Raw genomic sequence first — 16,478 nt, 5'->3', positions numbered from 1 at the left:
TCTGTGAAGGCTGAAGTCTTCATCAGCAAACACAGCCCCTGCCCTGCTGAGGGCAGTTCCCAGCCTGCCTGCAGTCCTTGTATAAAAAGGGGAGATTATTTCTTGACAAAGCACTAAAATATGGATAGGAAGAATAAGAGACTTATATACTCATCCCTCCTATGTGTGACCGCTCTTGGTGTCCATCCCTGGTGCATCCAGACTCGGAGTAACACTACTCCTATCCCAAAACAAGGCTGGGTCAAGCCCTTTAAATTCTGTCTTAGAGCCTTCCTCTTGGAAGTTTCTTTTTATTTTTTCTGGCACTCAGTGCATTTTATGTTGCGCAAGGAATGCTGCATAAAAGTAAAAGATATCTTTCCTATCATATTTCTAAGAAAATACCAATGAACTATAACATTCATAAAAAAATAAAGTCTCCCTTTAAGCATTAATGAGAGGTTAGTAACATTGTAATCTACATGACGTGTAAGTTTTTAACCCTTAGACTATGAAGGTAAGAGTACCTTCAGAAGAGTACCTAAGAGTACCTGATTTAGCTGTTAAATTCACTGAAAGGATGGTTTGGGCCATAAAATTGACCTGGACTATTACATAGCTTAATTCAAAATTAGCTTTCTTTTGACCTACATTTGGCTTAGGGATGCAGAAAATTTTGCATTAGCCTTGTAATTGCACAGCTGACACAGGTATAAATATTCTGACCACTACATGTTATATTTTTTTTAGGCAAAGAAAGTTTCATGGTATTGCCAAAGGACATTACTTAAGGTTTCCTTGTCGTCCTAGGACTTGAACCCCATCACCCATTAAATGAGATGTTAATAAACCACAGATTCTTGAGCAGCCAACATACATGTTGCAGGTGCAGAAAACGGTTTTGCTCTGTTTGTCCCTGGCTTTGCTGTTTGTTCCCAGGCTAATGCACTTCCAGCGAGGCAGAAATGCGGGTCAGTGCCTGCGGGGCTCTGCCCAGGGCTGCGTTTGCCCCTCATGCCGTGCTGGGACCCCTCTCCTCCCAGCACGTGTGGGAAAACAGCCCTTCTGCACCACTGGTCCCACTGGGGACAGAGCAAGGGCTGTGGCACGGGGTGGTCCTGGGCCCCCCTCCAATTCCAGCCCTGTCCCTTCACCCCCAGGCTGCCACAAGGGGTCCAAGCCCCACTCGGCCCCCGTCTGCACCACTCCCCTGGACCAGCACGTCCATCATTTCCCTTCTCTTCCAGAAAGTCCTTCCTTCCATCTCCCTCTATCACTTCATCTTCCTCCCATCACCCTGTCTCCAATCTCTCCATCTCCCTCTCATGCCTTCATCTTCCATCTCTCCTACCTCCCCTATCTCCCCATCTTTATCCTTCCACCTTCCTCCCATCCCTCTACCTTCCACCCCACTGTCTCCCTCAGACCTCTATCTTCCATCCTTCCACCTTCCCACCCCTCCATCTTCCACCCCTCCATCTCTCCCCCACCTCTCCATTCCTCCCATCCCTCCCTTTCTCCCATCCCTCCATCTTCCTCCCATCCTTTTATCGCTCATCCTTCCATCTTCCACCTCTCCATTTCTCCCAACCCTCCACCTTCCCTCCCTCCTAGCCCTGTCCCCCATCTCTCTCTCCGCCCCCCCCCCCCCGCCTCGCCCTGCTCCCTCCCTCCTCCTCCTCCTCTCCTCCTCCTCCTCCTCCTCCTCCTCCTCCTCTCCTCCTCCTCCTCCTCCTCCTCCTTCTCCTCCTCCTCCTCCTCCTCCTCCTCCCCCCAGCGCGCCTCCTCCTCCCCCGCCCGGTACCGCATTGCCGTAGTGCGGGGGGGGTCGCTGCATTGCGCTGTCGCCGTCAATAGGTGGGCCCCTCCCGGGGAGATAAAGCCGCCGGAGCCCAAGCTGGCAGCCTCTGCCGCCCCGACCGCCGCTCCGGTAAGAGCTCCGGGCCCCCCCCCGGGGCCGGGATCGGGCCGCTTCGCAGCGGGGGACACGGGGCTTTGAGAGGGGGGGAATGGGGGTGTCCTACCCCGGGGGTTGCGGGAGTTGAGCATTCACATCCTCCAGCTGTGCATGGGGTGCTGGTGGTCCCTGGGGTGGGGGGGTACCCCCCGGGTAGGGAAGGAGAGGATGAGGCTGGGCCATTCCTTCATCCCGCAGGTGCTTCTTCCCGCAGGTGGGAAATAACCCGCTCCCCCATCCCACCCCGCAAACCTTTTTTTTGGGGGGGAAAAAAAATAAAAATAATAATAAAAAAACAAAAACAAAAAAAAAAATCCCTCATTCCCAAAGCGACCCCGGATCTCCCACCCTGAGTTCAGGGGGTGTGCGTAGGGGAGAGGGACCCGCACCCAGGGCTGGGTGCTGCCGGCATCGCCGCCGAGCTGCAAAATGGCCAGATCCAGGCTGGAGCTGTTCAAGGGCAGGGGGGGGACGGGGCAGCCAGGGCTCCTGCTGCCCAGGGAGGCTTCTCGCCGGGAATATTATTGCCCGCATGACTGAATCGCTATTAGAGCAGCAAACTCCTCCTGACCTCCTTTACTTTTATGGGCAGATTCGTAAAATTGGATTTTATTAGACGTCAGATTAAAGCTCCTAATTGTGCTGGGTTTGTGTAGCAGCTGCAGAGCCATGGTAACGCTGGGAGATGCCAGAACAGCTCCCCAGATATATCGATTTGCGTTTTCAGCCTCTTCCCTCTTTTCATCCAGTTTCGTGGCAGCTAAATGTAATTAACCCCCCCCCCCCCACTGCAGGCTCAGCCTGTGCCACCGAGCCTTCGGCAGCCCCGCTGTTTGCAGCCCCGCTCCGGGGAGCGGGGCGAGGGCTATTTTTGTCCGTCCCATTTCGCGGACACCATGTTGTCACCCGAACCGTGCCCGGCTTGGGAGTGGCGAGGGCAGCCTGCAGGGACGGGCACCCACGGCTCCTCCCAGGGCACCCACAACATGGAGGAGATGCCCTCGGGTTTGGAAAGACCGAGAAGGCAGCGGTAGCGACCCTGAGCCAGAGGAAGGTTTTTCCGGGGAGGAAGGGCACCTTCGAGGCACCGATGACGTAGCCCTGGGAACTGGGGGTCTCCGGGAGGGCGGCGGAGGGCAAGATGCCCAAAAAAGTGGCATCTTGCTGAGATTTGGAGGCTGGACACGGTGGGCAGAAATAGCCTGGCTGGCCTCCTCCGGGGGTGGGCTGGCTCTGTCCCAGCGCGGGCAGATCTGCCAGACGAGGCCGGGCACCCCCGGCAGGGTTGGGGCGCGTGGACCGGCAGGAAGGTGGGACGAGGGGGAGGAGAACCAACCCCGACGGGCTGGGAGGGTGCTGTCACGGGGGCTCTTTTGACACGCCTGCCTCTTCCCCCTCAGCCTCCCCCAAAAACCCAGCCGCGTTCCCACCGCCCTCCCCGCCACCGCCAGCCCTGCGTAGCCCACCGGCATGGGGAAGGAGAAGACGCATATCAACATCGTCGTCATTGGGCATGTGGACTCTGGGAAATCCACCACCACCGGGCACCTCATCTACAAATGCGGGGGCATTGACAAAAGGACCATTGAGAAATTTGAGAAGGAGGCTGCCGAGGTGAGGAGCCCGTCCCTCAGCGTGCCCCCCACCCCCCACTCCCACCCGCGGGGATGCTCCACACTGATGCCCAGCAAGGGTCCCGCGGGCAATATTCCCCTTCTCCTGGCGCCGCCCTTCTTGTACCTTCTCTTTATCCCTTTGTTCCCATCTATTTTTTTCCCTCTGCACCCCTGGGTCTTCCCGACTTCTCTGGCCTTGGGAAAATAGGCCATTTGGGTGCTCGCCACCCTCTCCTCCGGAGCGGGGGGACTCCCCACCGCGGGCTGTTAATGAGGGCAGGGGCACGGCGAGGTCCGCAAGACGGGTTAGAGAACCAGTGGTAATCGCCAGAATTATGGAAGAGCCACAAACCATGATGCTTCAGGGCACGAAATTCCTTCTAAATATTGTGCGTGAGGAGGAAAACCTGACGATCCCTCACTGCCTAGTGCAGGACACTCTGAATTTCACTCTGAAGCATCTACTTCCAGTGCCTGCTGGGGGCAAGGTGCAGCATCAACTGGACCACTCGTTTGATCCAGTTGGTTAAAAACCCCATTCCCATTATTCTCAGGCAGATGGTCTGATGTGTAGCTCTGTGGGTAGCCTTTAATACAGAAAAGCTGGTGTGAAGCTTGAACATTTAAGTTAAATTCTTTTGTTTAACTCTTATAATGGTGGCATTTAAAGCAATTTAATAGTGCGTGCATTTAGCAGGCTGTCACACAGTAAAGCACCACCCAAGACCTATAAAGGGGCAAACACAGAGGTTAAAGAAGAGAAATAGTCTTGGGGAGAAAAACATGAACTGGAAGCTCTCAGAAATTAATGATGGTAAATTCTAGAGAGGTGGTGAGCCAGGAAAAGCCTGGCTGTGTTATTGATAGGGCAGGTCTGGTCTCTCAGAAGATGGCTTGTCGTCATCGTTCCAGGAATCTTTAATGCAGATATCCCTCGATTCTTTTTTTTTTTTTTTTTTTTTGGACAAGATCCTACATTTCAATGAGAGAAAAAAAAAAAAAAGGTTTACAGAGCCACCACTATTGATTAGACGTTTTGCTGTCTGTCTGTCTTAACCCTTTGAATTTGCTGATAGCATCTGAGCTAAACCACCCATTTTCCTGCCTCACCGTCAGACCTTTTTTCCAGCCCTTCAGCAAAGAGCTTTTTCCTTTGTATAAAATGATCTCTCTCCCCCCTGTTTTAAAATAATCACTGATATCCCTGATATATATATTTCCCCCCTTTATCTACAGATTGGATACGGCGTGATTAGGTTATCGTAGATGTGATTGCGGCTATTTTAATTGAACAGACACTTTCACTGTCTTGCCAGAATACGCGGGGACTGGAAGCTGCTATTAATAGCCTATTGACTGAGCTTACAGACTCCATTTTCTGATGCAGGGCTGGGGAAGGGTTTTCTTCCATTAGGTGGCATTCGCAGGAAATGGAGGCCTGCGTGCACCCAAAAAGCCAACAAAAAAACCCAGGGGCTGATATTTTTTTAAAAAGAAAAGAGCAAGGATTTTTTTATTTTTTTTATTTTTTTTTCCCCTTTTGACTCCAGAGCAGAAGTAACAGTATCTCCAAAAGAAGAGTTGTTCTATTTGGAGAAAAAAAAAAAAAAAAAAAAAAAATCAGTATCTGTGGTCTCCAAATAGAAAGTTGTCCTTTTGCTGGGGTTTGATCAAGGAAAATCAGGCTGTTTCTGGAACTGAACAGGGAAGGTATTGTGCAAAGCTAGATAATACCCTGTGGTTTTTTGTTTTTTGTTTTTTGTTTTTTTTTTTTCAACAACATCTCTGGGTAACTGAATATACCCTGTGAAAGGAGCGAAACTGTTTGCTAAATAAAGGATCTCATTTGTCTTCAAGTTACATATGATGCCAAGTTCGGGGGGGGTTTCACACCAGATGACCAGCTGTTTGTGTGCTTGGACATGGTTGCCCGCGATAAGGTGCTGATTCCTCCTCAGCTCCCATGGGAGAGCCAGGGGGTCTGCTCTGTGCCTCAGTTTCCCCCGTCCAGAAGTGAAGGAATAGGTTGCCAGTGGGAGAAAGGCTGTGGGATGTGCTGATTGCGCGCCGGCCCGAGAACTACCCGTTATTAATGCATTGCACAAAACACCTCGGCGTGTCTCTGCCGTTTCCAGCAATAAATGAGCACACCCTAACGACGCCCCCCTCGCTTTTCCCCCGACAAGAGAAGGGTTTGATGTACATACTGGGAAGGGTTAAGCTCCGAGCTCCTGCTCTGCCCCCTCACTAAGCCCGGTGCCAGGAGGATGCTTAGGAGCAGAGGTTTGATTCTGGATTTTTCCACCCCACCCCACCCCCCCCCTCCAGCAGGGATGGGGCATCACCCTTTCGACCCGGTGTCCCTTCCGAGGAGGGGGAGGCTTGCCCCTGGCTTTAGGATTTTGCCCGTAATCCTCCAGAGCAAGCTGCAAAGTCATCGCAGCTCTCAGCAGTTACATAAATGGGCCGGCGCCGTTAATTCCTCGTGATGCCCGGGCATGGGGCTGGAGCGGGGGAGCCGGGGGGGGCAGACCAGCCCCCCGCCGGGGCACGGTGCGGGCAGGACGGCTTCAGATGTGATGCTGCGTTAGTCTTCTTGGTGAGGCTGGTCGCTGAAGCGTTCGCTGCCCACCGTCGGGAAGCGCTTCCCTTTAGACCAGTGATTTGTAATTGGCCAGAGTGAATTTTACGCGTTGATACTCCAGAAGAAACCGCGGCTGCGGAAAACGCCGGGGTGGGTGGGTGGGAGCGGGGTATCACAGCTCTGTCCTTGCACAGCAGTAAGAGCCCACTAAATCAACCTGCAAATGACCTAAATTCTATTTTTCATCTTAAAAACGCCCCTTTCGTCTGAGGGCAAGAGCTGATGATCAATCAATCAATGCCCATTAACCCTTGGCTCCCCAGACTGCCCTGGCACAGCGGGGGCTGGTTTTGTTCTGCCCCATCTCCACGTTGGCAGGATCCCAGCTCAGACTGGGAGCACCACCTCCGTGCTGGGGTGGGGGGAAGTCCGTCTCTCCCTGATGGCATGACGTCAAAGGACACTGACCCAAAGGAGAAAGAAATTTTTATCAAGGAATGTGCTTTATCACAGGACAGAGAGATTTACTGTAGCTACTCTCACCCATCATGATTTTATGCATTACAATGTTGGCTGAGATTTTGGCCATTTGGCAAGAACAGTTGGTCTGGCTGCAGCTCACAGTAGCTTCTAGTGTGAATTTGCACACTCTGTAGCAAAAATCAATCACGTTTCTATTCCGCTCATAGCAACCATCTCGCATTTCATTTTCTTTTAACCCATTCCCCTCCTACAGCCCTGTCAGTTATGGGCTCACTCATTCAGCAATACCCTTTCTCACTAACCAGCTGTCTCACAGGTTTTGTTAATAGATTAAAATGCAACAACGAGAAGCTTCTCACCATTGCTGTATAGCTCTTTAGCAGCATGATTTCCCAGCAGCAGTGCAGGACCACGGCGTCTCATGGAGGAAACCTCATGGGTCACTGGCTCCTCCTCCTGCCCATCCAGCCCCACTCACAAATTCACTTTGCAACTCTTCTTCCAGCCTCTCCTCCATCCTGCTGAGGAATGCATTGAGAACAATATGTCTTCTCACCTGTAATTATTAGTAAATAGATCATGGCTGCCCCTGAATTTAGGGAATTTGGCCTTCAACGATTGCAACGTGACCCTCTGCCTATGTGTGCTTGGGATGTGCCCAGGAGGGTGGGTTGCTGGCACCAGTGCTATGGGCTTGTGTTTCTCACCAGTTCTTGCCTTTATGTTGGCCAGATGGGGAAGGGGTCCTTCAAATATGCCTGGGTGCTGGACAAGCTGAAGGCCGAGCGTGAGCGTGGCATCACTATTGACATCTCGCTGTGGAAGTTTGAGACCACCAAGTACTACATCACCATCATTGATGCACCCGGCCACAGGGACTTCATCAAGAACATGATCACCGGAACCTCCCAGGTGAGAAATGGTGGCCAGGAGGTGTGGGGCTGCCGGAGGTGGGGGGCTGAGACTTGATGACAGGCCCAGGGTCACATAGGTGCTGTTGGAATCCTTCTGGAGGTGGGTAGTGGAGACAGCAGACATCAAGAAGCGTTGAGCAAGGTTGATGCAAGAGGCTGAGTAGCACCAGGGGACCCAACATGCCATGGTCCTGCACCTCCCTGGGAGAAAAGGCCTCCTTGGTCACAAAGAGGTGGTTTCTCCACCCCATTTCCCCTACTTGGAGGAGGTGGGGATGAGTATGGCCTCTCTGGGAGGTGGGATGCTGTGAGCTATGATCTTTTGCATGAGGATATCTCCACATTATTTTAGCCTCAGACAGCTGAGCTATACAAGAGACTTCCAACAATCCCTTAGGTTTTATTGGGTAAAGGAGACTCCATGGATTTTTTCTCCTTCCTTTTTCTTAAAAAACAGCTGTCTTCATCCCATAAATGACATCATATTGCCAAACTCAATGGTCTACCCTTCCAAGGGAGGGTCGTTTCCCCTCATCGTACTGCCAGACATTCCTGCATCTCCCTCTGGTTGATGGGTGCTGGGTGAACATCACTGCACGCCCAGTGAGATTTCCACTGTGATGCCAGTTGGGCTGGGCATGGCTTTCTGTCAAACCTAAGGCAGCTTCTGCTGTGGGTTCTGTGTGCAGAAGTAATCTGAGGAACGCAGTTTCCATGGCTGGAGTGTCAGCCTGGGAGCTTATTTGAGAGACTTCAGTAGGGTTTTAGAGAAGGCCTTGTCTGTGCATCCCTGGATGATCAAGATGAGCTCCTGGTTAGACCTGGAGGGACACACCCTGATTTCCAACCCCCCATTGCAAAACCACGCACAGTTGGCAAGTCTGAAATAACACAGTTGGGGCAGTTTCGAGGTAAATCAGCAGGGTTCTGGGTCTCAGCTGGCAGGGAGTCTGTCCAATCCATGAGTAGTGTTCATCTGGGACTTAGTCAAAGCTCTCAGGGGTGTCACCAAGAGCAGTGCTCTCTGGGGGGCACAAGGAATTCATTAGCTCTCTCCTCCCAGGCTGACTGCGCTGTCCTGATCGTTGCTGCCGGCGTCGGTGAATTTGAAGCCGGCATCTCCAAGAACGGGCAGACTCGTGAGCACGCCCTGTTGGCTTACACCCTGGGGGTGAAGCAGCTCATCGTGGGCATCAACAAGATGGATTCCACAGAGCCCCCGTACAGCGAGAAACGCTACGATGAGATCGTCAAGGAGGTCAGCGCCTACATCAAGAAGATCGGCTACAACCCAGCCACAGTTCCCTTCGTGCCCATCTCGGGCTGGCATGGAGACAACATGCTGGAGCCCTCTCCCAATGTAAGTGTGCATTGTGTTAGATTTTTTTTCCCCCCACCCTGACTATCCTGATCCAAGCTGAAGCTGACCTCTGTGCTCTGAAAACCCCGGGCACATTTCATGCACCCGTTGTGCGTAACGGCCCGTGTTGCTGGCCATAGATGTGTTTGTCACGTAGCTCTGATTGTGCTGAGCCAGGATGAATGGGTCCACTGTTCACGGGCACGCTGGCTGCTGTACCATGGCCAGACACCCCAGCAGCTAAGCATGAGCATCTTCAGGAGACGATCTCTATGGCTTTGCTTCTGGGATGTGATTTGAAGGTTTCGCATCGTCAGACCCACGGTGACGCTAGAGCCATCCGCAGCAATTGTCACTCTCAGCAGGAACATCATGTGTGTTTTTAGGGCATTGTTTTCTAAGGCAAATAACATGATCTGGTTGCAAGCTTGGAACAGCTCCTGCCGTGCAGCCGGGCTCCCTCGCGTTGGGTATCGGGTGCCACTTCCCATCGGTGCCATAATGCCACCGTGGCAGCTGCACCTCTGGTTCCGGCACTGGGATCTCACTTCTTAAGGTGACTTTTTCTTGAGGAGGTACCAGGTTCCTCGTGCCAAAACCGTGATTTCCTAGAGCAGCCATTTGGGGCTGGCTGTTCCTTGTCCAGTCGATTTTTATAATCCCTCTGTGAATCAGTGATGGGGCTGGTGGGGATGCAAAGGCAGGGTGCTCTGCGTGGGGCCTTCTCATTATTTCATAAGGGAATAACGGGAGCTTCTTGGCAGACAAGCTGCCAATAATGGTTGTTACTTTGACACTGTTTTTTTTTGGAGGAAAAGCTACCCCAGTTTTAGTGTTCTAAAGAAATGACGGGCTGGACAGTTCTGGCCAGAGGAAGGTCCTCGCTCTCCTGCTGGCTTCTGTGTGACCTTGAGCAAGTTGCTCAGACCAGAAACCCCCAGCAGCCTCTTGTGAGATTTGATGCTTAAGAGGGCTTTAGGACTTCACCTGTGGATTACAGGTCAGGGCTCTGTGGTGAGGGAGGCAATGTCTGAGTCTAGCAGCAATTGAGGGAGGTCAGGGATCAGGAGCCGGAGCTAGAGGAGTGCTGCCACGCAAGCTCATGCCATCATGAAACGCAGCTTACAGCCTTGAACAGGAAAGGCAGCTCACGTGGGGCTGGCTTGGAAGGAAGGAATTTTTGGGGTGCTTGGGAGATTCCTGTCCCCTGTGGATTAGAGCTGGGATAAAGGTCAGCTGCGGCCATGCCAAACCCAGGCGCATAGTTCCTGGGTGCCTCAAACCAGACAGGCTGCAAATGTCAGCAGCTGCTGGGCTGGGAAGATGATCCTGAACATTTCTCCTATTAATAGGCTGCAGAGGGGAGGCACGGAGCAGGATGGGCCTTGCTGGCCCTCTTCCTCTGGACAGGTCTCAGAGCATGTTCTCAATGTGATGCGCTGCCCAAGAGGAGGCAAGGGCCAAAATAACTCGCCCCTCTGCCGTAAGGAGGCACCTGGCTCCTGGGGAGGGTCCCGGGAGCTGCTTGAGCTGGGGAGTAGGGGAATAAAGCCTGGCCAGATGTCTGGATCAGCATGAGCATTGCTGGAGAAGGTGCAGGGTTGTCCCCATGCTGTGGTCTCCAGGAGGTCCCCATCCTGCCTTTTCCAGGACACTGGCTTGGGACAGAATCCTCCACCCCATATTGCACCCCACCTAGGAAAGCTTGAGCAGGAAGCTGGTGTAGATATGTCTCCTCTCGTTCCTCACCCCAAAAAGCTCTGATTTTTTCCACTCACAGTTTCTGGCAGGGTTTCCCTAAAGCACAAGGCAGTCAAGTGACCTGTCTGTCTGTCAGGGGACTTACTAGAAAGTGGGGATTAGAGCTGTGACGTCCCTGCAACGCCCATCACCTCTGGGCAAGGGGAGGTGTGGTGGTACATCAGGCTGGAGCCAGCTCTGCGTGGGAGACTCCAGCCCACGTCCCTGTTCCACAGCAGCCCAAGACCAACTGCAAAAAAAAAAAAATGACGGCTGGGCTGTGCTTGCATCGAAATGTGACATTGGAGAGCTTCTTGGCAAATGAGGGTTTTATGCGAAGCCAGCTTTCTGTTGCTGCAGCCAACAAGACTGGGCCGTTCGATGTGGTTTGGGACACTTTCACCCCATGGGATGTTGCAACAAATGCACCCACTCTGCGGTGCAAGGGAGCGTGGTGGCCCAGGGCTGAGCTGCAATGTTGGGGTGCGCGGGGTGGGTGTGTTGGGATGCTCACGGGCTGGGTAAAATGAAGGAGGGCAACTGCTCTATAAAATGCACTTGGGGTGCAAAAGAGTTGGAGCTCAGCTGTTATTTATGGGGTCGTGAGTTTAGTCTGTCTTGCTGTGGGGTTTGGTCAGATCCTGCTTCTGCCATAGGAGTGGTGGGTAGGAATTGCTCTTTGGGAAGCTGATTTAGGAAATACATAGGAGAGGTTTTACTTGGGTGGCCCTAGGAGGCAGCACAAACGAGATTTTGTAGATGCTCCTCACCCTGGGGCCATGCCGAAGTTTCGCAGAGCGGATTTGCTCCCCGCAGGTGTCAGAGTTCATCTTTTTCTGATTCGTGGGATGTCAGATGTTTTCCGGATAAGACATCGAAAGGAAAAGGGACAGCTCCAACAGCGAGGCGTCACAGGGCAGAGGTTGCCATTTCTCCACGTCCCCATGCCACGCAGGGGCAGAGGGACGGGAGCTGCGGGGACATGGGTGGCCGTCACCCTCGAGAGCAGCGCCCGTGGGCAGGCGGGCGCCGGGGCAGATGCTCACATGGGTGCTTGCCCAGCGTCTGGGGCTGTGTGACAGCAGGAGGGAAGGTCTGAGTCATCCTGCGCATCACATGCGGCTCTGTCACTGCCTGGATGGATTTATCGTTTCGCCGAGCTGTTAGCCCGGCGCTGGGACCAGCCATGCAGCGATAGCTGCAGTGGCCTGGGAAGGATCCCTCTGCAAAAGCGTCCCCAGGGTCCTCCTGCCACTGTCACCAAGGAAGACAATTGGTGTCAGACGTGGCCCTCCAAAGGAGGCTGACCTGAACACGTTTGGTGCAGGCTGAATTCCCCAGCTGGACCCAGCTCTTTCGCTCCTTCCCAAGACACGATGCAGATTGCAAGATGGGAAACCAGCCTTGTTATAGCCATGTCCTCCAGGGATGGCCGTGAAACTGGGGGTGCTTTGGGGGTCCCATTTTGCCACTAACTCCAGCCCCAAACCCACTGCACTTTGCCAGTGGTGTTGGGCCCTAAGGGAAAAGCCACATCCATAACGTGTGCGATGGAGCTGGGGCACACGGGCAGTGTCTAAACTGCTCTGTGCAGAGGAAGGAGGAATGACCTCGTAGACTCTGATCTCTCTTTGTTGTATCAGGATGGTTTCAGACCCAAGACTGAATTTTTCTTGCTGTCAAGCCCCAGGCTTTTCCACAGCTTCCAAACGCGCAGCATCACCCCAAGAAAGCACCGTGGTTCCTTGCATCAAACCATGGCCTCTGCTGAGCACATTTCTCTACCTCTCTGCCTCTTTTCTGGCCAATTTTAGCTTCAAGGTCCAATTCAGTGCAGGAACAGAGAGAATCTGTGAAAAACAATCCTGCCCCTCGGCAGCCCTAGTGCAAGTGCCAGGTTTCCAGCATCCTCCCAAGCCAGGGTTTAAAAAACAAGCCCCGGAGGGATGATGGCAGGAGCAAGTGGGGAGGAACATCCGTCTGGGGCTTACCTTGGAGAAACTTGGTTCACAGGACTGAAGGTTGGGTGCTTTGTAACTGGGACTTGGCCAGAGACCCTGTGGTCCTCGTGTTGGAGGCATCATTGCTGGAGGGCAGGATCCAGGCAGCTGGTGCAGCACCCAGGTGTTGCTGCTGGGGATGGAGGCTGTGATTTTGCTGGTTTTAACCACTTCCAACCTTTTTCTGCTGTTAATGGATGTTTTACATGTTTCCAGTGAGAGGGGAGATTGAGCAAGGGGGCGCAGATAAGCCTGCAGGCATGGTGAAGTGGAAAGAGCTGCCCAGCTCCCAGGTGAAGCCAGGACATGACTGGACTGACTCCGTGGAGGTTGTCCTGGTGGGACATCTCTCTGGGATCACCTCCGGATGCCGAGGACAGGCACACTCAGTACGTGTTGTTGCTGCTCTGTTTCCAGATGCCTTGGTTCAAAGGCTGGAAGGTGGAGCGCAAGGAAGGCAACGCCAGTGGGGTGTCCCTCTTGGAGGCCCTGGACACCATCCTGCCCCCGACCCGCCCCACAGATAAACCCCTGCGCCTGCCTCTCCAGGACGTCTACAAGATTGGAGGTGAGCAAAAGCCTTACCACTGTCCCTCTTCCCTCTGCTTTCACTGGAGTCGTCATTCCATGGGAGTTTGAGAATAACATTTCCAGGTATCAGGAAACTGGAGGGACTGGACTCTTCAAACTCGAGATAATGTTGGGGGAGAAGGGTGGTAGCTCCAGGGCGAAGACCCCGTTTGAGACTGGGCTGTCTGGGATAGAGGTAGACATGCCCAAAGGTGCCTAGAGACCGGAGAGGAGCAGCAGGTTTGTGAGCTCTCTGCAGGGAACACCCACTGCCAAAAAGGCTGCAAATTTGGGTGTCCCAGAGGTCACGGCTGGCAGGGCAAGTCGGAGGCAGCAAAAACATGCTGGGGCCCAGATGAGGGACAAGACCAGCGGGGAGGGTCACTGGTGAGGCTGGTGCATGGTGGCTTGGCCACGGTCTGCCCGTGCTTCCCAAATGCTGGTGTCCATCACCAGCACCTCCATCTGCTGAGCTGGCCCGCGGTGCCAGCCATTTAGGGAGCGCGTCGGCCAGCGCGTCTCCCTTTCCCTCGGGAGCAGTGATGGGGACACTTTTCTGAGCTATAAATACCCTGTGAGCTCTCTGACCTGCTGGCAGCAGCGGGCAGCCCTGATGAAGCCCCGGCTGCTGGGTCAGGCAGGCACAGCCATTTCCAGCCCTTTTCCACATTTTACCGAGGACGCGTGTGCTGCAGAAACCAGGCAGGGATTGAACGTGGGTTTTAGCAGGCTTTTTAATGCAGTCTTTCATTTTCCAGGTCTGTGTCCTCCCCTAGCTCAACTAGGGGAAAGACGTTTTATATTAGACAGGTTTTATATTAGACAGGTTCTTAGAGAGCAGTGGCACCGTGGGAAGGGGTGAGGTGGAGACAGCAGGGGGGACGTGAAGGAGTGGATGCGTCCAGCCAACCTCCCCCCACCTCTTTTCAAGGTTGTTTCTCTTACTGATTCTTTACCTAACTCCAAAGGTGAGTTTCCCTGAAGTATCCTGATGACACAGGGTGTAAAAGGTCACCTTCATTTAATTAACCAACCTCATTCCCTGGCACAGCTGGGCCTCGTCCCATGCTGATGGTGTGGCCATCAGGGATGTGGAGCCGTGATGTGCCAAGCCCTCCATGCAGGACGTGCCACAGCTGCTATGAAGGAAAAGCTTTCAGGGCACGTAGATTGCTCAGGGCCTTCTGATTATGGTGTTACTCCTTTTTTACAAAACATTGGGTAGAAAGGATGGACTCGTGGTATTTTTGAAGATCCTGATGTTGATCTAAAAACTGGGTATTTTGGGCAAGAAGCAAACGTGGTCTTCGGTGAAAACCACTGGAGATATCTTGCTTTTGCTGCAGCCAGGTTCTGGCCCAGGGATACGCCAAGCAGGTTACATTTTGCCCTGCTCTGTCTTTGTCTCCACAGGGATTGGCACAGTCCCCGTGGGCCGGGTGGAGACTGGCATCCTGCGGCCCGGCATGGTGGTCACCTTTGCGCCCGTGAACATCACCACTGAGGTGAAGTCCGTGGAGATGCACCACGAGGCCCTGAGCGAGGCCCTGCCTGGGGACAACGTCGGCTTCAATGTGAAGAACGTCTCCGTCAAGGACATTCGCCGTGGGAACGTCTGCGGGGACAGCAAGTCGGACCCGCCGCAGGAGGCAGCGCAGTTCACGTCTCAGGTCAGCAGAGCTGGTGGTGCCACCCCGCACGGTTTGCCACCGTCCGCCAGCTCCCAGCCTTGCCCTGACACCGCTCTGTCCCCCAGGTGATCATCCTGAACCACCCCGGCCAGATCAGCGCCGGCTACTCGCCCGTCATCGACTGCCACACTGCACACATCGCCTGCAAGTTCGCCGAGCTGAAGGAGAAGATCGACCGGCGCTCCGGCAAGAAGCTGGAGGACAACCCCAAGTCCCTGAAATCGGGCGACGCGGCCATCGTGGAGATGATCCCTGGCAAGCCGATGTGTGTGGAGAGCTTCTCCCAGTACCCACCCCTTGGTAAGGGAACAGCTCTTTGGAGGTCTTCTGTGGAGGAGCATGAAGGCTCTACGGGCGTAGAGCTCACACCGGTTGTGCTGATCCTCTCCCAATATCCCCCACTGGTTAGACTGGGGAGGGAGCTGAGGACGTTTTATTGTTCCCTCATGTGCTGGGGCTGCAAAACTGATGCATAACAACTGATGCAAAACTGTTGCATAAACTGTGTCAGCACTGGTGGGGTGGGACGGGCTTTCTGCTCAGCTGGGTTTCCAAAGGCAGGGCTGGGTTTTCCCTCTGGGAACAACAGGACCTTTCCTTTAGGGTTGCTAAACCCTGGTAGTTTCTGAATGCAGAAACATTTTTTAGCTTCCCCATCCCTGCCCTAAAACGCAACCGGTCAGGAGAAGGAAGAGGGAACTTGCTGTGCTTTCCTTGGGTGATGTACATCTGGAAGTTTTAGCAATGCTGGGAGCTTGCAGAAAGCGGGTATGATTTGAGTTTAATAAATAGTCTTTTAAACGGAGAGGAGCATCAGGGCTAGCTTGGTGGTCAGAGCAAGGGTTGATGGCTCAGGGCTTGTTCCTGCAGGAGCCTGCTCCAAGGACAGGGGTAACACAGGGCACCACGAGTGGTGGGTGTAGATCCCACCGTCACCCACCCAGAAGGGCTCAGCCTTAGGGGAGGCGAGGCGGCCGCGTTTCGTTCACGTCCTCCCGCTCTCCATCCCACAGGCCGCTTCGCTGTCCGTGACATGCGGCAGACCGTGGCCGTGGGCGTCATCAAGAACGTGGAGAAGAAAAGCGGTGGGGCCGGTAAAGTCACCAAGTCTGCCCAGAAGGCCCAGAAGGCTGGAAAATGAATTGTGGGCTCCCAGTGCATCACGCAGAAACCATCCCTGACACCAGGACGCTGCCACCGTCTCCCCCGGGCGCATGTGTGCACATCAGCTTGTAAGAGTTTATATGTCAACGACTGGATGCTCACCATTAAGGTCCAGTGGAAATTCTTTAAAAGGAAAAGCATGTTCCAGCGTTTGTGAGGCTTCATGTTAATTTTACCAATAAAACTGGTACAACATCCACAGTGGAAAAAAAAAAAAAACAAACAAACAAACCAAACAAAACCAAAACAAAAACCACACACAAAAAAAAAAAAAAACCAACCAAACACAAAAAAAACCCAAAACAAACCAACCAACCCAAAAAGTGTGGAGCTCTGTGTGTGTGTCTGTCATTGAGAGGGGCTGGTTTTGGTGGGTTTTGTGTAGTTCCCACTTGGAGCTGAGGGTGGGGATGGGCACAG

The 16,478-nt window shown here is 53.4% G+C and overlaps 1 protein-coding gene across 1 annotated transcript; it reads left to right on the top strand.

Annotated features, from left to right (window-relative positions):
- Positions 1–1,652: 1,652 nt before the first annotated feature.
- On the top strand, positions 1,653–16,255 carry EEF1A2 (eukaryotic translation elongation factor 1 alpha 2). The gene is made up of 8 exons (XM_042800895.1): positions 1,653–1,909; positions 3,337–3,550; positions 7,352–7,531; positions 8,597–8,893; positions 13,051–13,201; positions 14,617–14,873; positions 14,960–15,194; positions 15,908–16,255. The coding sequence occupies exons 2-8, from the start codon at positions 3,407–3,409 to the stop codon at positions 16,033–16,035; spliced, it is 1,392 nt and encodes a 463-aa protein (XP_042656829.1). The 5' UTR covers positions 1,653–1,909; positions 3,337–3,406; the 3' UTR covers positions 16,036–16,255.
- Positions 16,256–16,478: the final 223 nt, after the last annotated feature.

This window comes from Tyto alba, unplaced genomic scaffold, assembly GCF_018691265.1.
Source record: "Tyto alba isolate M040663 unplaced genomic scaffold, T.alba_DEE_v4.0 Super-Scaffold_33, whole genome shotgun sequence".
Classification (NCBI taxonomy): domain Eukaryota; kingdom Metazoa; phylum Chordata; class Aves; order Strigiformes; family Tytonidae; genus Tyto; species Tyto alba.
This window is presented reverse-complemented; position numbering and strand designations above follow the sequence as displayed.

What these genes read in the sequence shown, in the direction of transcription:
- EEF1A2 (XM_042800895.1), top strand. Translation starts at nt 3,407, where the DNA reads ATGGGGAAGGAGAAGACGCATATCAACATCGTCGTCATTGGGCATGTG. An exon ending in TGATCACCGGAACCTCCCAG is followed by an intron (nt 7,532 to 8,596) that starts GTGAGAAATGGT and finishes CTCTCCTCCCAG; the next exon opens with GCTGACTGCGCTGTCCTGAT. An exon ending in CTCCCAGTACCCACCCCTTG is followed by an intron (nt 15,195 to 15,907) that starts GTAAGGGAACAG and finishes TCCATCCCACAG; the next exon opens with GCCGCTTCGCTGTCCGTGAC.